The sequence below is a fragment of the Rana temporaria genome, chromosome 4, assembly GCF_905171775.1.
Source record: "Rana temporaria chromosome 4, aRanTem1.1, whole genome shotgun sequence".
In the NCBI taxonomy this organism is placed as follows: Eukaryota; Metazoa; Chordata; class Amphibia; order Anura; family Ranidae; genus Rana; species Rana temporaria.
Genome location: NC_053492.1, coordinates 451,630,153 through 451,657,833, shown reverse-complemented (window position 1 = coordinate 451,657,833; position 27,681 = coordinate 451,630,153). Strand labels below are relative to the sequence as shown.

General features: G+C 44.9%; 1 protein-coding gene across 3 annotated transcripts in view; it reads right to left on the bottom strand.

Moving 5' to 3' along the window:
* Window positions 1-27,681, bottom strand: part of TTC7A (tetratricopeptide repeat domain 7A) — a 489,583-nt gene that overhangs the window by 67,720 nt on the left and 394,182 nt on the right. For all 3 annotated transcript variants that reach the window (XM_040351571.1, XM_040351572.1, XM_040351573.1), the window contains one exon: window positions 14,578-14,780. In XM_040351571.1, coding sequence (XP_040207505.1) covers window positions 14,578-14,780 — 203 coding nt within the window. The remainder of the gene's footprint in view (window positions 1-14,577; window positions 14,781-27,681) is intronic.

The window sequence follows — 27,681 nt, the reverse complement described above, 5'->3', positions numbered from 1 at the left end:
TGTTTACATTTTATATATATATATATATATATATATATATATATATATATATATATATATATATATATATCAATCATTAAAGGGCTCAGAGGTCTCCAGGGCCCCATGTGGCAACCCCCCCCTTTTTTTTTTCTTTTTATAAATGTTTATTTTTTTCTTTTTGTTTAAATTTTTAAATTTTTTATTAAAAGGCCCAGAGGTCCCCAGGGCCCCGGATGGCAACCTCCCTTTTTTTATGTATTTTTTATAAATGTTCATTTTTTTATATATATTTGTATTTATTTTTTATTAAAGGTCCCAGAGGTTTCTTTTTTCTTTTTATTAAAGGGCCCAGAGGTCCCCAGGGCCCCGGATGGCTACCCCCTTTTTTTTATATATATACATTTTTCTTTATTTCTTCTTTTTTTTGTAAAGGCCCCCCCCCCCCTCGCTTCTCAATTTCAGGCGGCAGCACCCCCCCCCCCCTCAGTTCTCTGCTCCAGGGGGCCCATGCCTTAACCTCCCTGGCGGTATGATTCTGTCTGGAATTACGTACCAAAAGCGGTACAATTATTTTGCAAGGAAATTTGGCGTTTTATACTGTAGGTCTGCAATTCTTAGGAATAACTCATTTAAATCTGACCAAACAAGAGTCTAGTAGGCATCCCGGGTATGATTTTTTTTTTATAACAAATAATAATTTAATTATAATAAAAATTATTCAATAATGTAATCAACTAAAAATCACTGAAATTTGCTCAGTTGCAGAATTATCGCTGTCATTACTTTTATTTTTTTATGACGAATTTCCCCACAAATCGCTATCGCACAATTCTGCAAGTGATTATAATTTATTATCGCTGTTTTCTAGCTGATCTAAAACCATTTTTGACATAAAGGGACACTTGTGGTTGCTATGGACAATCTACAGTTTGCAGGCAGAAAGAACAGTTTTTATTATATAAAATAACATGCATGACACTAGGCAGACCACTAGGGACAAGGGTGGGGGGGGGGGGGGGGGCGGGTGTATTTTTTACATGCAGTACTGTAATCTATAAGATTACAGTATACTGTATGTAATGTATTTGTTTACTTTTTTGAATTTGGCGCCGTTCTCCACCCCCATGCGTCGTAACGTCGCAGGGAATGGAGAACGGTGGCACACGGGGACACTGTGAATCGAGCGAGGACCCACTCGCTCACACAGCGGGGATGCATCGCAGGATCCAGGGACAAGGTAAGTAACTTTGTCTGTGGATGCTGCGAAAGGTAAGCCGCGCCGCTGAACGCTCTGCACATCTACCCCGAGCGTGACTCGGGGGTACCGATAGTAGCATGAAAAAAACGCCCCGAGTCACGCTCGGGGATACCGCTAAGGGGGTTAAAGATATTTACTTTACATGTATCTCCAGGTTTGCTTTAGCTACGGTTTAGGCAGGGCCGGCCCTACCATGGGACCCGATGGTACCATTGTACCAGGCAGCACTTTCAAGGGGGCGGCAAACTGCCACCCGCACGCCATCCCATTCCGCCAGCTCCGCTCTCCACTCCACTGTGGGGCTAATTGCATGAATGGAGCCATAACAGGTCCTTTTTATACTCCTATACACGTAAACAACCATAACAGGTCCTCTTTATACTCCTATATACATGTATAGAGCCATGATAGGTCCACTTTAGTTATCATGATATAAAATAATGGATGTGGGGGCATTTTGGTGGGCATAATTTTTTTTGGGGGGGGGGGCAGCATTTAATTCTTGGTACCAGGCAGCACAATGTCTTGGGTCGGCACTGGGTTTAGGCTGGTTGTTTTCGATATATATTTTAAAAAATCATGACTGTTGCTTTTTGTTTCCCATTAACAACCTTAATTTTTGGAAACACTTATCGTATGAAACCTTTTATGGGTCAAACTAGCAATTCATACTCCCCCAGCACAGTATATAACTTGCGTAGCTTGCATATTAATTCAAGCCCATTAGATTTGTAAATGAGTTCTACTCTTCCAAAGGGTTGGGAAGGTCAGTGAAAGCAGCTTATGACATAATGCAAAGTGACACACTTATTGGATTCCTGGAAGACGAAAACTGAAAAGCGCATCTCACCCCGGCAAGAGATTATTATAGTGAAGGAGAGGACATCTTCCGTCAGGAGTCAACCCCCCCCCCCCCCCCTCCAAGGGATGGTGTCATATTCTAGGGTTATTAAAACACGTGTGCCTTTTCACAAGGCTGCTGATCGTTACAAGCACAGAAAGTTTAATAGGCATAAGTGGTCATCTAACACCAAAATGACATGGAAGTACAAAAGGTATTAAGCCGGTTTCCATAACAAACTGTATTCCATAACATTAATTGTCTAGAACAATTGAAGGCTCCCCGATGGTTGACTTGTTTTCTGATCTCTGATTAGTAACCTTATGGCGAGGGTTCTGGTATCTCGTTTGATTTGAAATACTCTCCCGCATCAATGTTTAATTACAACCGCTATCAATTACACAATTATGAAGAGAGCAAATTAAGGCGAACTTGGATCTAATTAAAAGGCAAGGTATTGTTTCCCGAAATGATGAGCCCTCCAACTCACTAAACATAACCATTTAACACTTTTACCTACTCTCCATGTAACAGGAGAACGCCTAATGTTCAGTCAGTTGTCTGACACCGCAAACTTTTAAACCTAAAGGTCAAATTTGACTTTTTAATTTTGCATTTTTCTTACAAAAATTTTAGCATGTGATTTCTCAACTAGGCTGAGGTTCATGGAAGTGTTGAGGTCACTGGGAAATTCAGTAGTAGTCCAAGCTGGATGATCCACAAGGCGATCTAGGAAGGATTCTAAGGTTTGAAGGGCTCAGATTGGTCAAAGATGTGCACCTGTCTGTTACTTGCACTTGTAGTAGTAGGTAGCTGGTGTCTGATGGGGCTGGTATTGCCAATACAGACAATGCCGATTGGGCCACGACCATTGCCATCGTTACCAATGTAAACTGGGGTCCAAAGCTGCTAACATGCCTAGACTGCCATTTCTCCTTAACCACTAAGGCTGCATTCACACCTAGGCGTAGGCAATAGCGTCGTTTTCCGGCGTTTTTTTTAGGCGTTTTTTTCGCGCGTATTCATGCTAATATGCGCGTTTGCATACAGCGTTGTCCGACGTTTTTGTACTTAGACGTTTTTTTTTTAGCCAATAGGAAAAACTATCATCTTTTCATCACTTGTTGCTATGTTGGTAGATTTTTTAAATCTTCTGCCTGGGCGACAAGTTCTATTGACAAAACGCCTGTAGCAAACGCTTGTTGTCGCGCAATACGCGCGTATCTGGCGTTTTACATTGATTTCAATGGAAAACCAAAAACGCTCAAATACGCGCATATCGCGCGTATTGCGCGACAGAAAAGGGTCCAGAACTTCTTTTGACTACAGGCGATGCGCGTCAGGCGCATCAGCGTTCAGATGTGAACCATCCCCATTGACTTTCATTGCTTTTCGTCCCTCTGGCGTTTGTTCGCGTCGCGCTACATGCGACAAAACGCGAAGGTGTGAATGGGGTCTAAGGCCCCGTACACACGGTCGGTTTGGTCCGATGAGAATGAACCGAAGTTCATTTTCATCGGACCAAACCGACCGTGTGTATAGGCTATCGGTCTGTTTTCCTTCGATCCAAAATTTTAAAACATGCTTCAAAACCGAACCGATGGACCGCTGCCCCATCGGACCAAACCGATAGTTAGTACAGAAAAGCATTGGTTCAAAACCCGCGCATGCTCAGAATCAAGTCGACGCATGCTTGGAAGCATTGAACTTCGTTTTTTTCAGCACTTCGTGTGTTTTACGTCACCGCGTTCTGACCCGATCGGATTTTGAACTGATGGTGTGTACACACATCAGACCATCAGGCCACTTCAGCGGTGAACCGATGAAAACGGCCCGTCGGACCATTCTCATCGGTTTTGTCCGACCGTGTGTACGGGGCCTTAAGCCCCGGACCATTTGGCTGGCCAAAGACCAGAGCACTTTTTGCGATTCGCCACTGCGTCGCTTTAACTGACAATTGCGCGGTCGAGCGACGTGGCTCCCAAACAAAATTGACGTCCTTTTTTTCCCATAAATAGAACTTTCTTTTGGTGGTATTTGATCACCTCTGCGGTTTTTATTTTTTGTGCTATAAACAAAATAAGAGCAACAATTTCGAAAAAAAAGCAATATTTTTTTACTTTTTGCTATAATAAATATTTTCCTCAATTTAGGCCGATACATATTCTTCCAGATATTTTTGGTAAAAAAAAACGCAATAAGAATTTATTGATTGGTTTGTGCAAAAGTTATAGCGTTTACAAAATAGGGGATAGTTTTATGGCATTTTAATTAATATATATATATTTTTTTGCTAGTAGTAATGGCGTCGATCATCTATTTTTATTGTGACTGTGACATCATGGCGGACACATCGGACACTTTTGAAGCCATTTTGGGACCATTGTCATTGATGCAGCGATCAGTGCTATAAAAATGCACGGATTACTGTAAAAATTACACTGGCAGTGAAGGGATTAACCAGTAGGGGCACTGAAGGGGTTAAGTGTGACCTAGGGAGTGATTCTAACTGTAGGGGGGATGGGCTATGTGTGACATGACACTGATCACCGCTCTCGATTACAGGGAGCTGTGATCACTGTCCTGTCACTAGGAAGAATGGGGAAATGCTTGTTTACATTAGCATTTCCCGTTCTTCCTCTCCGTGAGATGATCGCGGGTATCCCCCTGGTTCCTTCTGTTTATGACTTGCTCACAATTACTGCCTCCAGCAACCCTTTGGCCTGGTAGCTGTCTGTTAGAGGGCTGCAAGATGGGACCTGTTATATGGACAATCAAACCCTAATTACACTGTTGGTATAACTAAAGACGGTGCCTTAAGCCTCGTACACACACACGGTTTTCTCTGCAAGAACCAGCAAGAAAACTGCTGGCAGAGCTTTCTTGCCGAGTAAACCGAGCGTCTGTACGAGGCTTTGTGGTTTCTCGTCAAGAAAACTGTCCAGAAACCAGAATCTCGACGAGAAAAATAGAGATCCTGCTCTCTATTTTCTCGTTGTGATTCTCGGCAGTGTTTTCCTGCCGAGAAACCCGACCAACTGTATACTTACCTGTCGCCGTGGAAACCCGCGCATGCTCGAAATGACTTTGACGCATGCGCGGTAGCTTCCAAAGCATAGGTAGGGTGTAGCAAGATGTCGGCGACGGCATCGAATGTGACAAAAACATGCTCATCGCAGTCGATGACGTCACCATGTTCGTGCCATTCAAAAGAACGGCGGTTCTTTTGAATGGAGTGTGTGTTACACTCGGCCGGCAAGAGATTCTTGCCAAGAATCTCGTCAGGAAAAACAAAGTTTTTTTCCTGACAAGATTCTGGCCCGTGTGTACAGGGCTTAACTAACTACAAGTTCCATGAGACATTGCAAGCCCCTGACAATCACAGGCATGACTCCTAGAGGCAGAGGCATGATGGGATTTGTAGTTTCCCCATAGCTGGAGTGCCGAGGTTGCCTAACCTTGCTTTAAACCATGCCCATGACACTGAAGATTCACAACAGTCTGTAACAGGCTGACTATGATTAGCTGATGGCTAATATGTCTATGGATAGCATCTGACACCCCTAGTAAATCAGAAGGGATACCTAATCAGCTGGGTTGAATTTCTTGGACTAATCATTTCCATTTTCTCTAGTTATAGGCAGCATCACGGAGCTTCTTCACCCTCTCCTCCAATTACCTTTACATGCATGGTCAGGTGATACAGGTAAGAAACCTGCACTGAGAGAAATATGAAAGCCGCAATATCTCCTACTGGAAATTCTAGGCGTTCAGCAGTCCTAAAGCACATCTTGGTCCTACACTGACAACTCTACTCCTCTATAGATACAGTACAGTGAGTGTTGTTTCTATAGGATAAAAAGTGTAGTACTGAAAGGTTTAGATGGTGAAACATGGGGAAAAAGTTTGAAAAATGAATGCAGACACAAAGGGGTTGATTTACTAAAGGCAAATAGACTGCAAGAGCAGTTGCTCCAGAGCTTAGTAAATGGGCAGAAGCTCTGCCGACTTCCATTATCCAATCAAGTGCAAGCAAAAATGCTGCATGGGTCTACGTCACTTCCACCCCCCTCCCCGCAGCATTTTTGCTTGCATTTGATTCTGTGGGGGTCGATGCCTGGATATGGGAGCAAATACCTGTTTTATACAGGTATCTGCACCCCCCTCCCCGCTGAAAGGTGCCAAATGTGACACCGGAGGGGGGAGGGGTTCGAAAAGCAGACCTCCGCTTTAATACATTTTGTTTAAAAAAAAAAAAGAGTACTTACCGTATTTATCGGCGTACATCGTGGGTGCGCGATATACGCCGATACCCGCTTTCCCGCGCCGAGTTTTGAATACTGCGCCGACATATAACGAGCGCAGTACACTCGGGTATAGTCGGCCAGTCTCGGCTTCTTCCGCGGTCACGTCCTGGACGTACAGGACGTGAGCGCGACAGTTGCCGAGCCTGCCCGAGTGTACTGCGCTCGGTATATGCTGGCGCAGTATTCAAAACTCGGCGCGGGAAACGAGCGGGGAGGACGCGAGGATGCCGCGAGGACACCGCAGAAGGACGCCGGACCCGCCGGAGAGGACACCGGACGCGCCGAAGAGGACACCGGACCCGCCGCAGAAGGACACCCGAAGCCGCAGAAGGACACCCGAAGCCGCAGAAGGACGCCGGACCCGCCGAAGAGGACACCCGAAGCCGGACCCGACGAGGCCACCGATGGACGCCGCGCAAGACACCAAAACTGTAAGTACAAAAATAACTTTTTTTTCCACAGGATTGGGGGTCACTTTAGGGGTGCGCGGTATACGCGGGAGCACGTTATACCGTGATAAATACGGTAATTTGTTAATAATTAACATAGACTCACTCATCCATCTTATATTTCATTTTGAGAAATCCCTTTAAAAAGCACCTTCCTAACATTTCTAGCTGCGGCCATCTTGAGTTAGGGCAGATGATTCATGAAATAAAGAAGTGAAAAAACTGCGCTATCAAATAACCTGATAAACAGAAAAGTATAAGCAGCAAATCTCCTGTGAGACATATACACAGTACACAAATATAAAAATATATAGAATTGCACTAATCAAACAAATTATAATAAATCATTTCAGAATAAAAATAACAAAACAGTCCACAGGTGTTGTGAAAATATATCTTAAAAACTCCTGGTGCTGTTCTCCACCATCCGCCACCTTTTAGTGGTTTTATATATCAGTGCCTCCACCAACAGCTGAATAACTCGCTTTCCAGCTCCTGTGGACCCCTCATTACAAGGGGGTTGTTTGCATTTGTAGCTTAAACCCAGCCAAGGCCTTTCCCCGGATCCGGTAACTCCCCTACACTGGATCACCCCTTGGCACCGTATTATATATAAGAATCTCTCCAAAAAATCAAAATGCTCCACATTGTGTAAAATCCTTTTAAAATGTATTAGAATATAAATTATTGCACGTACAACATCCCCTGATTAAATGTGCCTCAAGTTTGGTGTGTTGGCCGGCACACAAAAAAAACCATCCCATGTAGGTGGCAGTGATAGGCAGTACTTATAGGTGACACTGATGGGCACTGATAGGTGGCACTGGTGGGCAATGATTAGTAGTACTGATGAGCACTGGTAGGCAGTGTTGCAAACCTACCAGATTGAAATTTACTGTCACGACAGCCAAAATTTACTGGCGCAGCCACGTTTTTACTGGCATTTCACAAAAGTTACAAAATTAAATTTTTAGGTGCAAATTTCAGTATTTAGGCTACAAACAAGTAGGCTAGGCAAATAGCAATGTGATTTAAGGTAGATATTAAGGTAAAAAAACATATTTTTTTGATTTTCGATATAATAAGGGCAAATTATTTAGTCACATCACCCCCTGCCTCCATCCCCCTCTGCCACCAACACCCCCTGCCTTCACCCCCCTCTGCGGTGCCACAATCTCGGCTGCCTCCAATCTCCCACAGGCCCCCTGCCTCCAATCACCCCCTGCCTCCATCGTCCCCTGCCTCCATCTCCCTCTGCGGTGCCACCAACAACCCCTGTCTCCATCCCCCACCCTCTGCGGTGCCACCATCCCCCTCTGCGGTGCCACCAACACCCCTTGCCTCCAATCACCCCCTGCCACTAACACCCCCTGCCTTCAATCTCCCCCTGCCTCCAATCACCCCCTGCCTCCAATCACCCCCTGCCTCCATCCCCCTCTGCGGTGCCACCAACAACCCCTGTCTCCACCCCCCACCCTCTGCAGTTCCAAGCTGAACCAATCTCGGCTATTTTTACTGGCACATTCCCACAACCACCGACATTTACGAACAGGGGGGAAAAGTGCCAGTTTTTACGAACTTTCCATAAAAATACGGATGTTGGTAGGTGGCACTGATTAGCAGTACTGATGAGCACTGGTAGGTGGCACTGGCGGGCACTGACTAGCAGCACTGATGGGCAAATGTTGGAACCGATGTTCCTGTAACAGAAGACGCTGGAAAAAAGAAAAAGCCGATAACCGGCTTCTGTTTACTTCTGTAAAGAGCTTTTATTGGCTGACAGCTGATCATGTGATTGGTCCTTTACCCCCAATGTGTGATCAGCCGAGTCCAAAGGTGGCGCTCCAGCAGCGCGAATACGGGAGGACATTCATGGACGCCCTCCCAGCATTTTAAGCCTGCGCTGTAGTCGTCTTTCGGGTACAGCTTGGGCGTGAAGTGATTAAGATCATATTTTGACCACATTCTGACTATATCACTGTTTACTGGACTGCATTAGCAGTTTATTGATTTTACCATTGGCATATAATTAATCTACAAGCCTCTGGAATGTTTATTTAACAAAAGCCGAACACCATTAGCAGCTCTTTTATACAAGCCGACCTGCAATTTACGATTACTGGCCTTTTAAGTAGAAATTCACGGGGCTATTTAAAGGCATGTGATGTAATGACACCAAACAGAAATAGTTACTTGCGGAGTAACCTGAACCTACCAGGAGACATACTGCAGGAAAGGTTACACCTAGGCTGTGCGCTACAGACTGCCATCTTGCTCCCAGGTTCAGACGGGCTAAATGAATGCTGCCACATGAGTCACGCTGTCTGCCGTCGCTTGCTGCAGCCGAGCCTGACACAGCCAGGCCAAGTACAAGTACAGCAAATCAAATGATGTGTGAGGGTAGGATGAGAAAGGCTTGTATGACGGCAATGGTGACATTATTATTCTTATTATACAGGATTTATATAGCGCCAACAGTTTGCGCAGCGCTTATTTTTCTTACTTCCTGTGCTGTCAATGTTCTACAAGGTTCAGAACCCATTGGGGCAGATCCACAGCGTATGTAAGATACGCTACGCCGCTGTAACTTACTTTGCTTTTCTTTGAATCCTGAAAGAATTTGCGCCGTAAGTTACGGCGGCGTAGTGTATCTCTCGCGGCGTAAGGGCGCGAAATTCAAATTGGGCGGGTAGGGGGGCGTGTTTCATTTAAATGAAGCGCGTCCCCACGCCGAACGAACTGCGCATGCCCCGTCCTTTAAAACTCCCAGGGTGCATTGCTCCAAATGACTTCGCTAGGACGTCATTGTTTTCGACGTGTACGTAAATGGCGTCCAGCCCCATTCACGGACGAATTACGCAAACGACGTAAAATTTTCAAAATTATACGCGGGAACGACGGCCATACTTAACATTGAGTACGCCACCAGATAGCAGCTTTAACTATACGCCGGAAAAAGCCGCACGGAAACGACGTAAAAAAATTTGATGGCCGGTCGTACGTTCGTGGATAGTCAGAAATATCTCATTTGCATACTCGCGGCGGATTACTACGGGAACGCCACCTAGCGGACGCCGAAAAATTGCATCTAATATCCGAAGGTGTACGAAGACGTACGCCTGTTGGATCTAACCCAGATGCCGTCGTATCTTGTTTTGAGGATTCAAAACAAAGATACGACGCGGGAAATTTGAAATTACGCCGGCGTATCAATAGATACGCCGACGTACTTTCTTTGTGGATCTACCCCATTATGTGCCTGATTGCAAGATATGGAAGTGAATATATCCTCAGAATGCATCAAGTGGATATGATATAATACAGTGGTCTCCAAACTGTGGCCCGGGGGCCAGATGTGGCCCTCTGCATACTTTTATCTGGCCCTTGGGGCATTATTTCACCAACTGACACCAACGATGGAGCACTGTTCCACCTACTAACACCATCAATGAGGCACTTTCCTTCTTGTTGATATCAACAATGGGGCACTATTCCTTCCATCAAAACCAATGGTGGGGCACTGATGCCAGGGCATCTTCTACACCCGCTGGCCCCCCTAAAGCCTCAAGGGCAGTAAACTGGCCCTTTGCCTAGAAAGTTTGGGGACCCCTGATCTAATACAAGATTGTATAAAAGGGTGCAGCACTTAAAGTGACACTTGGGGTGGATTTACTAAAGGCAAATAGACTGTGTACCGTTGCACTCCTTTCCCCCAGAGTTTAGTAAATGGGGTAAAGCTCTGCTGTTGTCCATTATCCAATCATATTATCAAATCAGTATTTTTTTCCCCCCCAACATGGGACTTTAACCACTTACCGACCTTCCGCCGTAATTATACTGCGGCAACGTGGCACGATCCCGCAAATCGCCGTAGGTGTACGACGGCTTGGAAACTTGCTTTTGTGGGTGTGCACGCTCCCATTGGCCAGCGGGGGAGCCAATCAGCGGGGTCCAGTGGACTCGATTTCCGCCGGCCACCCGCAATCATTCCCCGCAGTGACAGATCGGGAATCTGCCTGTGTAAACAAGGCAGATCTCCGTTCTGACAGGGGAGATCACACAGATCCTGGAAGATGCATCTGTGTGTTTCCCTAGTCACACAGTCCCCCATACAATTAGAATACACACCCAGGGAACACAGTTAACCCCTTGATTGCCCCTGATGGTAACCCCTTCCCTGCCAGTGACATTAGTACAATAGAATGCATTAAGATAAAAAAAAAAAACTTCTTTAGGCTTTGACAATAAAACCTGATGCTGATTGGTTAGTATGCCCAGCTGCACTAGATTCTGTGCGCACCAGTTTTAGTAAATCTCCCCCACTGTCACTATGCCCTGAATCAGTGGTGGCTGGTGCTCAATTATTTTGGGGGGCAGCAAGCCAACCCCAGTGCGCAGAAGAGGATGGGAAGGTGCCACCACAAACTTTTTTCAAAGAGGGCCAGATTTAATGAAGTGAACGTGCGTGAGGGTTGACCATTTTGCCTGACATTCTTTGAACCATTAAAATAAAATGCAAATGAACTAATACGCTGCCCAACAAGAATTCACATTCCTTTGTAGCTGTGTGTGGTGAGGAGTCTAAGGATGAGCTTGGGGCGTGTTATTTGGATATACCGTATTTATCGGAATATAACACGCACCTTCACTTTAAGAGGGAAATTCCCAGATTTTTTTTTTTAATTAAGAACTGTAAAGCAAAATAAGGGTCAGTGCCCATCAATGCAGCCTAATTACTGCCCATCTGCAGCCTCACCATTGCCATGAATGCAACCTCACCATTGCCATGAATGCAGCCTCACCATTGCCATGAATGCAGCCTCACCATTGACATGAATGCAGCCTCACCATTGACATGAATGCAGCCTCACCATTGCCATGAATACAGCCTCACCATTGACATGAATGCAGCCTCACCAATGGCATGAATGCAGCCTCATCATTGCCATGAATGCAGTCTCACCATCGCCATGAATGCAGCCTCACCATTGCCATGAATACAGCCTCACCATTGACATGAATGCAGCCTCACCAATGCGTTGAATGCAGCCTCACCATCGCCATGAATACAGCCTCACCATTGACATGAATGCAGTCTCACCATTGCCATGAATGCAGCCCACCATTGCCATGAATACAGCCTCACCCTTGACATGAATACAGCCTCACCATTGCCATGAATGCAGCCTCACCATTGACATGAATGCAGCCTCACCATTGACATGAATGCAGCCTCACCATTGACATGAATGCAGCCTCACCATTGACATGAATGCAGCCTCACCATTGACATGAATGCAGCCTCACCATTGACATGAATGCAGTCTCACCATTGCCATGAATGCAGCCTCACCATTGCCATGAATACAGCCTCACCATTGCCATGAATGCAGCCTCTGAATGCAGCCTCACCATTGTCATGAATGCAGCCTCACTATTGCCATGAATGCAGCCTCACTATTGCCATGAATGCAGCCTCTGAATGTAGCCTCACCATTGTCATCAGTGCATCCTGATCCATGCCCATCTGCAGTCTTGGAGGGGACAGGGAGGGGGGCAGGACGAGCACCAACAGATTACATACAGGAGAATCTCCTGTTTACTCGGCGGCCACTTTAATACAAAGTCCCGCCTCCTAAGACAGAACAGTTGTCCAATGCCAGCTCAGGAGACGGGACTTCCTATTACAAAGGCCGCCAAGTAAACAGGAGATTCTCCTGTATGTAATCTGACGGCACTCGTCTCACTCCCTCCCTGTCCCCTCTGAGGAAATACAGTATATATGTTTTGTGGTGCCCCCACGAATGGGGGCCACAAAAGGTATATATATCCAAATTACCAGTGGGGCCGTATGAAACCGGACAACGGGCCGCAATCGGACTAAGACTGGGATGCCATTAACCGCTTCCCGACCGCCACATGTATATATACGTCCACAGAATGGCACGTACAGGCACATTGGCGTACCTGTACGTCCCTGCCTAGACGCGGGTCGGGGGTCCGATCGGGACCCCCATGCTACATGCAGCGGTCGGATTCCCTCGGGGAGCGATCTGGGACGGCGGCGCGGCTATTCGTTTATAGCCGCTCTGTCGCGATCGCTCCCCGGAGCTGAAGAACGGGGAGAGCCGTATGTAAACACGGCTTCCCCGTGCTTCACTGTGGCGCTGCATCGATCGAGTCATCCCTTTTATAGGGAGACTCGATCGATGATGTCAGTCCTACAGCCACACCCCCCTACAGTTGTAAACACACACTAGGTGAACACTAAATCCTACATCGCCCCCTGTGTTTAACTCCCAAACTGCAACTGTCATTTTCACAATAAAGAATGCAATTTAAATGCATTTTTTGCTGTGAAAATGACAATGGTCCCAAAAATGTGTCAAAATTGTCCGAAGTGTCCGCCATAATGTCGCAGTCACGAAAAAAATCGCTGATCGCCGCCATTAGTAGTAAAAAATAAATAAATAATAAAAATGCAATAAAACTATCCCCTATTTTGTAAACGCTATAAATTTTGCGCAAACCAATCGATAAACGCTTATTGCGATTTTTTTTTTACCAAAAATAGGTAGAAGAATACGTATCGGCCTAAACTGAGGAAATTTTTTTTTTTATATATATATATGTTTTTGGGGGATATTTATTATAGCAAAAAGTAAAAAATATTGCATTTTTTTCAAAATTGTCGCTCTATTTTTGTTTATAGCGCAAAAAATAAAAACCGCAGAGGTGATCAAATACCACCAAAATAAAGCTCTATTCGTGGGGAAAAAAGGACGCCAATTTTGTTTAGGAGCCACGTCGCACGACCGCGCAATTGTCTGTTAAATCGACGCAGTGCCGAATTGTAAAAACCCCTTGGGTCATGTAGCAGCATATTGGTTCGGTCCTTAAAGCGGTGGTTCACCCTCCTTAACAACAGTCTAGCATTACATTCGGCATAGTAGCGCGAGCTACAGTATGCCGGTCTGTATTTTTTTATCCCCGTACTCACTGTGCTATTGTACATTGAAGATTCCGACTCCCGCGGGGAATGGGCGTGCCTATGGAGAGGGAGGATGATTGACGGCCGGCTCTGGCACGTCACGCTCCCCGAAGACAGCCGGAGTAGGTCTCGGCTCTTCACGGCGCCTGCGCACAGGCTATGCGCAGGCGCCGTGAAGAGCCAAGCCTATTTCGGCTATTTCCGGAGAAGCGTGACGTGCCAGGGCCGGCCGTCAATCACCTTCTCTCACCATAGGAACGCCCATTCCCCGGAATATTCAATGTACAATAGCACAGTGAGTACGGGGATAAAAAAATACAGACAGGCATACTGTAGCTCGCGCTACTATGCCGAATTTAATGCTAGAGGAAAAAAAAATAAAATTTTTTTTAATATAGGGTGAACCCCCGCTTTAAGTGGTTAAAGTTCATGTACGTGTAAAGGCAGGTGTTGTGTACCTTGCTATGTGTTTACTTTGAGAAGGTTTAGTTCCACTTTAATGTAGAATAAAATAGTTTAGTAAATGTGGAGTATTCCTTTAACAATGGCAGAACATTCTACCTTTTTTTATTTTTATTTTTTCACACAATAAACATTTACTATTACCACTTCTCCCAATTAAAGTACAGCCACTGAATGTAAAAATTCTAAAAATAATTCCCTAATATTACCGCACAATCAATGCGACAATGGAACCCACAGCTGCGGTCTCCAAACACTCGCACAACGAGCGGAGCCTACAAACTTACCAGGCTGTGCATAATTTTCACTCCATCTGGATTGACTGTTAGTGCTTCGTTGTACAATTGCTCTGCCTCCTCCAAACAGCCTTTCATCTCGCAGAGCTTCCCACGCATGTACAGCACAGTGTGTGATGTGGGGAAAAGGCTGGCTGCCTCCTGGATACAAAAGCCTGCTTCTTTCATAAGCTGTTGTTCCATAAAGAGTTCAGCTGTACAATGGAGGGGGGAAAAGTACAATAAAATAACTCATTATTTTTTTAAATTGTGACAATTGTCAGAAAGCCACAAACATGCAGAGAAATAAAAATATACACGATATGAGATAATAAACAATGGCAGCTTATGTGAGTGACTGGCAAGCTGTCATGGCGCATTGTCAGAAGTGCGCTCAATCATTGTGTTTTTTGTTTCTATGGCGCATTGTCAGATGTGAAAAACTCACTGTATACACCAAAAGTCATTCCTCTAAATAAAAAATAAATAAAAAAAATGTCATAGATACCGGGGATGATTTAACGGGTTTCCATGGAAAACGGAAATCCTCGGCGTTGGAGTAACAATTGAAATCTCACACCTTTTTATGTCTTTATATTCCTGTACTTCCGCATTTCCTCTTTTGTGACAGATTTTTGCTTGGAAACGCAATTTCATGTTATTGTCTTTCTGTTCTCACACTGCAGTGCTCTCTGCTGGCGGAGCTCAGAAATAGCCACACCCAGGGGCGGACTGACCATTGTGGCACTGCCCGAGGGCCCCATGCCACTAGGGGGCCCCATCAGGGTTGCAAGGCTAAGACCTCTTTCACATTGAGGCGTGGAGCTGCGGTGACGGTATAGCCGCGCTATTTGTAGCGGCCGAAAAAGGGTTAATACCGCGGTTTCCCATTGATTTCAATGGGAAGGCGCGGTATAGGAGCGGTGAACACACCGCTCCTATACCGCAGTAAAGATGCGGCTAGCAGGACTTTTGGAGCGCTCCTGCTAGCGCACCGCTTCAGTGTGAAAGCCTTCGGGCTTTCACATTGAACACTACAGGGCATGATTTTTCATGCGGTATAGCAGCGCTATTTTTAGCGCTGTACTGCATGAAAAACGCCTCAATGTGAAAGGGGCCTTAGTAAAACCAGGGACAGTATGTAAAAATCTGTGTTTTTTTTTTTTACATCTGTCCCTGATATGTCTCAAAACTACATGCTTTTGATGTAAAATTCCTCAGATTTTAGCTATCCCGCCTCTGCACTGCCTCCTGGCGTGGTAAGCCGGGGGCCCCATAATCTTCTATTGCCCGGGGGCCCCATGAGTTGTCAGTCCGTCTCTGGTCACACCCCTCATTGCAAGTGTCCCCCACACAGAGTTTAGTATTATTTTATATAATGATGTACTGATACCTTGGAGCCAGGGTTAATTTTGATGACTAAAACCGACTAAAACATTTTAGTCAACTAACTTAAAGAGAAAGTACATCCCCCAGGCCCGGATTTCCCACAAGGCCACTGAGGCCAGGCCTTGGGGCGGCAGGGCTACAAGGGGCGGCAGTGGCATGGAGTCCCCCGACGCCCGGAAGATACAGTTGAGGGCGGTAAGTTATGGGGGAATCCACTCGCTCGTTAACAAGTGATTGCGGCGATGTCGCCGAAATCACTTGTAAAATATGTGCTCCTGTCCGTCCCCCCCTCTCCCCCCCACCCCACATACCTCTCTCTGCTGGCTCTGTCTTCGGGACTCCGTCCTCCCCCCGGCCACCGAGTCTGTCTCCTGTCCCTGCTGCCGATGTACACAGTGAGAGGGGAGAGCTGTGCTCTTCCCATCTCAGCTGTGACAGGAGTTCTAGCACAGTGCTAGGACTCCTGTTTTGGAGGTGACAGGGTCAATAAAGAGAACATGTCACCTCCAATTGCTATCACACAGGAAATTGTTTTCTCCTGTGTGATAGCAAAAAAGTTAAGTGAAAAAAAAAATGATAAAAAATAAATAAATAATAAGAAATAATAATTAAATTAATAAAATAAAAAAGTAAAGAATAAGAAAAATAGTAAGAAAAATAATAAGAAAATGATACAAAAATTTAAGAAAGTAAGCGACAAGCTAAAAATAAATAAAAAAAGTAAAAAAACAAACAAAACATATTTGATCTAACCGTGCCGCACATTCTCCGTTGATTTGGGGGGGGGGTTCGGTTGGCGGGGAGGGGGTGCATTGTGGAACCTGGCCTTGGGGCGGCAGGGAGAGAAAATCCGGCCCTGCATCCCCCACCCCCCCAAAAAACGGGGGAAAAAAATAACCTGCAAGAGAAAGGCATAATGAGCTAGTATGCATAGCATACTAGCTCATTATGTGGCACTTACCTGAGATAGAAGCCCCCAAAGTCCTCCTCATTCCCTTCCACCGCCGCCACCATGTCTCCTCGCATCTTCTTCCTGTTATCGCCACTCCGGCGCTGTGATTGGCCGGAAGCGGCAGGTCCCTGCGCATGCCGTTAATGCCATTGACAAAAACTGCACTTTCAGTGCGCCTGCGCCGGTGTCTACAGGGCGCATGTGCCGTAGACATTGGCGCCTGTCATTTCTGCAAATATCTCCTAAACCTTTTAGGTTTGGGAGATATTTGTTGCACCTACAGGTAAGCCTTAATCTAGGCTTACCTGTAGGCTGAGGCCTCGTACACACAACCGTTTTCACAACCGGTCGTGTGTACATTTTTCATCGAGGAAACTGTCGAGGAACTCGTCGAGCCAAAAAGAGAGCATGTTCTCTTTTTCCGCGCTATACGCCGGGGCGCGTTATAGCAAGATAAATACGGTATTTCTTCTGAGAAATCCTCACTTCCTGTTCTTCTGTCTGTAACTACACACAGTAATGCAAGGCTTTTACCCTGGTGTGGAGAAAGCCTCTTGAGGGGGGAGGGGGCGAGCAGGAGTGTCAGGTCCTTTAGAACCCCTTTAAGTTGCAGCTATAACAGCTTCAACTCTTCTGGGAAGGCTGTCCACGAGGCTTAGGAGTGTGTCTATGGGAATGTCTGACCATTCTTCCAGAAGCGCATTTGTGAGGTCAGGTACTGATGTGCACAATAAGAATTGTCCAGTCTCCACTCGAATTCATCCCAAAGGTGTTCCATCAGGTTAAGGCCAGGACTCTGTGCAGGCCAGTCAAGTTTTTCCACCAGAAAATCACTCATCCATGTCTTTATGGATCTTGCTTTGTGCACTGGTCCAAATCAATCCAATAGAACACCTTTGGGATGAATTAAAGTGGAGACTGTGAGCCAGGCCTTCTTGTCCCACATCAGTGCCTGACCTCACAAATGTGCTTCTGGAAGATTGGTCAAACATTCCCATAGACACACTCCTAATTCTTGTGGACGGCCTTCCCAGAGGAGTTGAAGCTGTTATAGCTGCAAAGGGTGGGCCAACTCAATGTTGAACCCTACGGAACAAAGACTGGGATGCCATTAAAGTTCATGTGACAGGCGTCCCAATACTTTTGGTAATTTAGTGTACCTTCCCATCTATTCAAGAATGCTAGCAGCATAAGGATTAAAATAGTTCATGTTGATTGAGTTTAGTTCCGCTTTAACTGATACACGGGATATGGAACGTGATCAGTGCCCTCTGGTGTACTGAATGTTCTCAATGAATATGTTGAGTCACCTTTAATGAATGCCATTATCTACTTAGTGCCAATGCCAAGGTTACAGGGAGACGTAAACCGTGAATTGAAGCAACTTCTCTTAGGGTGTGACCGGTGTGTTCCATGTGTGACACACATTAGCTGCCAAACTCCATTCACAAAGAAACACTTGTAAGTTTTCTTGAGAGACATTACACAAATTGCCCTGACCTCTGGGTCATTGTCACTTTTAGTGAAGGGTTCCGATTCTTAATGTGTCACATGATCGATGCCTCTGACTATCTTCCTGAGGTCGATGCTGTTTAAAAAATATATAAAAAAGTTGTGCTGCATATACTATACTCATATATATATATATATATATATATATATATATATATATATATATATATATATTACATGTGTGTGTGTGTAGCACTACCCCTGCAGGAGATGCTTAGTAGGTTGGGTTCTCTGTTCTTCTGCCTCAACTATGAGAACAACCCACTTTTCAAAAAATAGCTCAAAAATAACACCTGCAAGACAAAGGCATAATGAGCTAGTATGCATAGCATAGCCTTAATCTAGGCTTACCTATAGGTAAAAGTGGTTGTAAAGGGTTTACAACCACTTTAACCGCTTAACGACCGCTGCATGTACATATACGTCGGCAAAATGGCACGGACAGGCAGAACGTCGCTGCCTTTTCCGCGGGTCGGGGGTCCGATCGGGACCCCCCCCCCCCCGGTACATGCGGCGGTCGGTTAGCCTCAGGGAGCGATCCGGGATGAGGGCGCGGCTATTCGTTTCTAGCCGCCCCCTCGCGATCGCTCCCCGGAGCTGAAGAACGGGGAGAGCCGTATGTAAACACGGCTTCCCCGTGCTTCACTGTGGCGGCGGCATCGATCGAGTGATCCCTTTTATAGGGAGACACGATCGATGATGTCAGACCTACAGCCACACCCCCCTACAGTTGTAAACACACATTAGGTGAAACATAACTCCTTCAGCGCCCCCTGTGGTTAACTCCCAAACTGCAACTGTAATTTTCACAATAAACAATGCAATTTAAATGCATTTTTTGCTGTGAAAATGACAATGGTCCCAAAAATGTGTCAAAATTGTCCGAAGTGTCCGCCATAATGTCGCACTCACGAAAAAAAATCGCTGATCGCCGCCAATAGTAGTAAAAAAATAAATAAATAATAAAAATGCAATAAAACTATCCCCTATTTTGTAAACGCTATACATTTTGCGGAAACCAATGGATAAACGCTTATTGCGATTTTTTTTTACCAAAAATAGGTAGAAGAATACGTATCGGCCTAAACTGAGGAAAAAAAACTAATTTTATATATGCTTTTGGGGGATATTTATTACAGCAAAAAGTAAAATAAAAACCGCAGAGGTGATCAAATACCACCAAAAGAAAGCTCTATTTGTGGGAAAAAAAAGAACGTAAATTTTGTTTGGGAGCCACGTCGCACGACCACGCAATTGTCTGTTAAAGCGACGCAGTGCCGAATCGCAAAACCTGGCCTAGGCATTTAGCTGCCTAAAGGTCCGGGGCTTAAGTGTTTAAGCACTGCACTGCTACTGGGAGCACAGATATACATACCCCGCACACAACTAAGGTTCAGTATCAAAAAGCAAACATCAGACTGGTTAGTGGTAATTGAACCCAACATATTGTCATGGGTTACAGTATTGAATTGTATTGTAACTGTACGCAAACTGTTGGAGCTGTTGGAATCCAATCCTGTTTAATAATAATAATAAATACTGTGATAAATCTTCTGTAAACAGTAGGCTTTATCCAAGTTAGAGTGCACTCTATATATGAATGGCAGCAATGAAATTTAAGACTTCCTAAAGAGGTACCTCTTACTATGGACAATAGTTCTTGTGAAGCAGCTATCTGAGTGAGCAGTCTTTAGCCCTAGTTCTTCAGCCAGCTAGCATTGGGGCCCATTCCTTACAGTGGTGCACATGGGTACAGTCCCAGCAAAATCTGCATGCACTAAATAATGCTATTTTTTAGATGGCCAGTTCCTAAGTGCTCAGCCTCTGCTAGCAGAAACAGGTTAATGGTAGCAGTGCCCTCTCGCCAGTCCCAGCAATACAGCAACAGGCTTCTCCAGATATCCGCTCACATCTGGATTTGCCTGGAGTGACTCTGATTCCCAGCACACAGGCTTGTAGCAGGTTGATGTGCACACCTCAGTCTCCTTGCAAAAAAGAGAAAGTTCCTCTGTATTCAATCTCAGAGAATACAACTCTCTCTCCCCCCTATACACGGCTTGCATTGGGAATTGTAGTCCAACGGTCCTTAGGACTACCATGGTAAAGTATCTTTCCCAATATTCATCACCCATGATTCAATGTTGCCAACCATTAGGTTTCTTGAGTTCCTTCTGATTGTCAGCCCACCCTGGTAGGGTTACCAAAAGTGGTTCAAGGAAGGAAAACCAGTAAATTGGTGAGAGGGTGGCCAAGGCTCATTTATACACATGGGGAGTGAAGGCTGGCCCGTGTACTCTGATCCTATAGAAGAGCTACTATAGGTCAAATTCCTGTAAAAGTCAATGCTGACTATGATAGAAAGGTGTCAGAGCATACAGAGCATCACAGTTTGTTCTGTATGAGGCTGTGTAGCTGCAGACTGGTCGTAGTGCTCATGCTGACCCGTGTACACAGCCAAAGACACCTACAATGGGCACGTGAGCATCAGAACTGGACCATGAAGCAATGGAAGGAGGTGGCCTGGTTTGATGAGTCACATTATAGTTTACATCATGTGGATGGCAGGGTTTGTGTGTGTCGCTTACCTAGGGAAGAGATGACACCAGGATGAAGTATGGGAAGAAGGAAAGCCAGTGTGATGCTTTTGGAAATGTTCTACTGGGAAAACTTGGGTTTTGCCATTCATGTGGATGTACCACCTACCTAAACATTGTTTCTGACCAAGTACCAGTGTTAATTTTGACATCAAATTTTAGTTTAGTCATAGTCTTTTGACTAAAATTAAATTTTAGTCGTATTTTAGTCTACTAAAATCTTCAATACCAGGGTTAATTTAGTCGACGAAAATAATAGGATTTTTTATAAAAGCTTACCTGTAAAATCCTTTTCTTGGAGTCCATCACAGGACACAGAGCAGCCATAGTAATTACTATGTGGGTTATACGCCACCTATAGGTGAATGGACACTCAAGACAGCAAGTTCCCCCTATATAACCTCTCCCACACAGGGAGTATATGGGGTCCTCTCCCTTGGACCTGAACAGCGCCCTGCCAGAGCAACCTTTTGGTATAGTATATGTGACCAAGGAGCTATATCCCAGGGTCCAGCTCTTAAAAGAGGAGCATTACAAGCAGGACCTCGATCTTCTTTCTCGAGGCTTGTGTACCATTCATTTTGGACCTTTATGGCACTTTGAATGGATCCGATAGCATAGCCCCTTGATCCTGTCAGGGATCTTCTTAGCGGAGCTCTCTTCAGCACAACATTAACCGTGACCAACACCTTAGACACTGGGGAAAAAACTGGGGTATGCCTTGATGGGAGGGGTTATATAGGGGGGACTTCCTGTCTTGAGTTTACCAGTGTCCATTCACCTATAGGTGGCATATAAACCACATAGTAATTACTATGACTGTCCTGTGTCCCGTGATGTACGATAAAGAAATTTTCATCAACAAAATTAACTGGTACATCCCTTTATGGAAGCGGCATTCCTCTATGGCTCTGGCCACTTTTAGCAGGATAATGCGTCTTGCCACACTGCAAAAATGGAGGAACACAACAATGAGTTTAAGGTCTTGACTTGGCCTCCAAATTCTCCATATCTCAATCCAAATGAGCATAGAAAAACAAGTCTGATCTATAGAGGCCCCACTTAGTGACCTACAGCAGTGGTCACCAACCCTGTCCTGCAGGGCCCACTAACAGGCCAGGATTTATGTATTACCTTGGGGAGATGCAGTTTAGAATACTGCAATCACTGAGGAGCAAATGATATCAGCTGTGATGTATTTCAGTTATCTTGCAAACCTGGCCTGTTAGTGGGCCCTGCAGGACAGGGTTGATGACCACTGACCTACAGGATCTACTACTGATGGCATGGTGCCAGCTACCATAGTATACCTTTAGAGGTCTAGTGGGGTCCATACCTCGATGGGTCAGGGCTGTTTTGGCAAAAAAAAGGGGACCTACTCAATATTAGGTGGGTGGTCCATAATGTTATGGTGGGTGGCCATAATGTTATGGTTGATCGTATGCTTCCCAGCTTTCTGGTGGGTTACACTCATTCTGACTAGCACTGAAGTTGTGAAGGGGACTAATCAATTACGCAGGGAAAGGTGTACAGTGGACAGCAGTGGAACGCAGACACTCAACACACCCGGAAGGATGCTGAAGATCTTAGCAGTGCCTGGTACTCTAAGAAGGTGAAGATTTAATTGAACTCAATGTTTAAAGATATGTCCTTATAGGCTTGCCATCTAAAAATCGCACTTACCGAGAAATAATTTCTTCTTCTTGAGCATGTGTTTCCCATGGAGTGTTGTCTGTCTCCCCATTTATAGTTAGTTCTCCAGAGAGTCACAATGATTCCCAGAAGGCACAGCTAGCAAGTTTCAGGTCCGTGAAACTCACAGTCCAGGACCATGCCTCATGTGGACTGGAGTTTTTTTTCAAGGACTAACTTTACTGACCCAAGACAGGAACTTTCTGGTTAACCTGGAAAATTAGGAATGTTTGGCATAATACTATGTGCCTTTTTTTGGAACTCGTTGAATCCAAGGCGGTTACATTTTTTTCAGTCTGCCGTCTGATATGCTGCATTGCGCAGATTCCTCTGCTTCGAGGGAATCACCAAATAAACAAAAACAGAAAAGGGGGCTGCAGCATCAAGAGCTATTTATTCCTCATAAAAGAGCAAGAGCTCCTTTTCACAGACATTTTACTATCCCCCAACTGAATGGGGGCTCCCTGCAGTTACATGGTTGTGGCATGCTGGCACATGGTTTCAGGTGTAGGTGTCCGACCGCTGGCCCTCGGGCCACTGAGCCCTCTAATGTGGCCCGCGACCTCCTGCTCTGGGATGGAAGCCCAGATTGCGGGTTCCCGACCTGCCATCCCAGAGTATGAGTGTTCTGAATGGAGCCAGCACTAGAGGAAGAGCCTCATAAGACGATGCTTCCTGTATAGCGCCGACCTTCAGGAATCTCCCTTGCTACAGGTATTGCTGGCTGTTGCTGTCCCAGGCGGAGTGCAATTGGTATCACTCCGCCTGTGATGGAAACAGCCAGCAATACCTGTAGCAAGGGAGATTCCTGAGGGTCAGTTTATATTCTAAAATCACAGTGTATATGGGCATAACCCTTCTACCGTGGCTTTCAAACTGATCCACGGGTGCAGCACACCGCGGGTTACCTGCATTGAGCCATAGACTTCTGTCATTACCTGCGGTTTTGGTGCGCTTTTAGAAAGTGCATCACACCTGCAGGATATAATAGAAGTCTATTGCGAAGTGCAGCTTAGGCCTTGTACACACGACCGGTTAACCAGAGGATAACGGTCTGATGGACCGTTTTCATCGGTCTAAACTGATCGTGTGCAGGCCCCATAGGTTATTTAACTATCGGTTAAAAAAAAGCCAACTTGCTTTAAATTCCACGCATGCTCAGAATCAAGTCGACGCATGATTGGAAGCATTGAACTTCGTTTTTTTCAGCACGTTGTTGTGTTTTACGTCACCACGTTCTGACACGATCGTTTTTTTAACAGATAGTGTGTAGGCGCGACGGACCATCAGCCAGCTTCATCGGTTAACCGATGAAAGCGGTCCATCGGTCCGTTCTCATCGGATGGACTGATCGTGTGTACGCGGCATAACAAGCAGGAAAGCCACAGGTGCACTGTACCATGCCCGCGGTTCGTGTAAACTGCAGCGCATCAATGTGAAAGCTGCCAGGTCCGCCTGTCCATCTTTTCAGGTGGATCGGACTCTCCATTCACCTCTATGGAGCAGCAGATGTAAACGGACATGTGTCTGTTTACACCCACCTACCTCAAATCCGATCCGCTAAAAAGAAAGAACAGAAGGGGATCCGTCCCCTTCCATCTGGGTGGATCAGAGGGCCCTTAGAGTAGAGCGTGCTGTGTCCGTGTCTGCTTTACATATGCAGAGTGGATACGGACCGGTCATCCACCCGCTCTGCTCATTGTGGCCCGCGACTGGTTGCCAAGTCACTTGGCAAAAAATAAAATAAAAAAATAAAAATAAAAAAACTCACAGGGTGTTTGAAGAGCATCATTAAAGTGGATGTAAACCCACTCTCATCCTTTCTAAACTACTGCCATAGTGCTGATCTATAAGGATATACATGTCTCCTGCATGTATCCTTACCTGTCAAATGTCTCCCCTCTGTCTGTTATGAGACCTGAAGAACTGCTCGGTGGGTGGAGTTGTGATGTCAGTAGACTCTCCGCCCACCTCTATACTCTCCTTGTCAACATGCATTTTTTCCTGTGTATTTTTTACACTGAATTCTGCTATGATCACTAACATCCAGTCAAAATCCAGAAAAGTAACCACATGACTTCAGAAAAGGAGTGGGGGTGGAAATTAAAAAATAATGTCTGAAGCTAGTGCATGAGATATGTAAATAACCTGTCATTCACAGCAAGGGGGAGGAACGGACCAAGGTTTTTCTCTGTAAGTCCGTTTTATTTCACTGAACAATAACAGAGGATTGCTCAGAGCTGGATTAACTCTGTGTGGCAAGACTGGGCACAGATGATAGGAAATCTTATTCTCTACATTGTGACATAAAAAAAAAAATCGGGTTTACATCCACTTTAAAGATAAAAGTAAAAGGGAGTTTTGGGACTTTAAATGAGGCTGTGACCTTGCGGATCCCAGCCTCCATTCCAGGTTCAATATTTGAAAGGAAGTGAGGGGAGAGGCGGGACTTTATGTGAAGCACATGGAAGTGAATAATTGGGTAAGAAAAAAGACAGCCTTTAACCACTTTAAAACCGCACGCCGTCATATGACGTCCAAAAAGGGGATCTGTTATCAGGGGTGGACGCCATATGACATCCTGTATTTTGTGTGGTGATATCTGAATGATGCCTGCACCTAGAGGCATCATTCAGATATCATTTTCTTCCGGTGGCGATCCTGCGCACCGTAAGAACAATCATAGCTGTGGTTCCGCCGCTTGATTGTTCTTATAGGCGGCGGCCACCATCCGGTGCTTCTCCGGGCTCTCCCGTGTCATCGGGGGCCCGGAGAGATGATCGCTGTGCGCCGGATGGGAGGCATAGAGATGACTAGTGACCAGATGGTCACCAGTCATCTCTACGACTGTCGGAGGCCCGGGCGTGATGTGATGACGTCACGTCCGGGTACCTGTAAGTAAACAAACCGCAATTGCAGCTAGTAAGAATGAGATCTGTGAATTTTTTTTCACAATCTCATTCTTTCCAGCCTGGAGGAGAGATGTGGGGTCTTATTGACCCCGCATTTCTCCTTAAAGAGGACCTGTCACACACTAGTCCTATTACAAGGGATGTTTACATTCCTTGTAATAGGAATAAAAGCGATCGAAAAAAAAGTAAAAAAAAGTGTAAAAAATAAATAAAATAATAAATAAATAAATAAATAAATAAAATTAAAATGCCCCTGTCCCCGGTAGCTCGCGCTCAGAAGCGAATGCACACGTAAGTCCCGCCCACGTATGTAAACGTTGTTCAAACCACACATGCGGGGTGTCGCCGCGTGCGTTAGAGCGTGTGCAACAATTCAAGAACTAGACCTCCTCTGTAACTCTAAACTGGTAACCTGTAAAAAATGTAAAGCTTCGCCTATGGAGATTTTTAAGTAACGAAGTTTGGCACCATTCCATGAGTGTCCGCAATTTTAAAGCATGACATGTTAGGTATCTATTTACTCAGCGTAACATCATCTTTCATATTTTACAAAAAAATTGGGCTAACTTTACTGTTTTGTTATTTTTTTTAATTCATGAAACCATTTTTTTTTTTAAAAAAGGCGTTTGAAAAATGATTGCGCAAATACCGTGCAAGATAAAAAGTTGCAATGACCGCCATTTTATTCCCTACGGTGTCTGCTAAAAAAACATATATAATGTTTGGGGGTTCTGAGTAATTTTCTAGCAAAAGAATGATGATTTGTACATGTAGGAGAAAAGTGCCAGAATAGGCCCGCTATGGAGGTGTGTATTAAAGCCCTGTATTGAAGTGGTAATTTAGTTTATTTAGTCATATAAATTACATTTTTCATTTTAATGCATTCTGCTATACAATGATATTTTTTAGACATTTCATTCAAACCAAATATTACACAATGAATTGATATTTCAATAGAAAAATGTCATAGATTTATAATTACAAGTAGTGGTTGATACAATTAATACCTGTACAGATTATTGACCCGCTGATAATATCTTAAAAAATAAATAAATTATATATAAAAGGAGATGAGGTTTGTTAAAAGAACATCCATGGGAAATTAGGTAAGTATAAACACATATCGGTAGTTATTAACTTGTTTCGGGGCCTTAAAGCCACTCATCAGGAGCAAAACCGTAGTGATTATCTATAGACAAAAAGGGAACAATCATATTAAAAAAATCTAAAAAGGGTTATAAATTTATGTAAGGCAAAATGTAAAAATAAGAGAAGCCCCCTCATATTTATATTTAGCCTAAGGACTTATGGATGCATCTGCACAGTGATGGTATGGCAGTGAAAATCATAGACCAGCCAGGTAAGTCACCTCCAGGAGCTGAGGAGGCATGCAGGGCGACAACGGCCCACACAAGCGACACCTCAAGAGGGTCAGAGTGTGAGATAACACAGTGAGTCAATAATCTGTACAGGCATTAATATCAACCACTCCTTGTATTTATAAATATATGAAATATTCTATAGAAATATCAATTCATTGTGAAATATTGGGTTTGAATGAAATGTCTAAAAAATATCATTGTATAGCAGAATGCATTAAAATGCCCACCAACGACCTACTAACTGCTAAAACCAATGGCCAGTTCTCCATACTCATACTCTTGGACCTCTCTGCTGCCTTCGACACAGTTGACCACCTGCTCCTCCTTGGCAAACCCCACTCCCAATACCACCTCTATGCTGACAACACTCAGATCTTTCACCACTCCTCAATTCACCCCCTCGATCTCTTCACGGATCACAAACTTGACATATCGGTATGGATGTCACATCACTTTCTCAAACAATCTTTCTAAAACTGAGCTTGTTCTATTTCCACCTTCCTGGTCCCCCCCCCCATGACTTTATCATTAAGATCAACAACACAACCATTGGTCCCTCTACACATGCCAGGGTGCTAGGTGTAATCCTTGACTCTGACCGCTCCTTCAGCCCCCGCATCCAATCACTGGATAAATCTGGCCGCCTTAACCTCCGCAACATCTCTAGAATTCGCCCCTAAGAT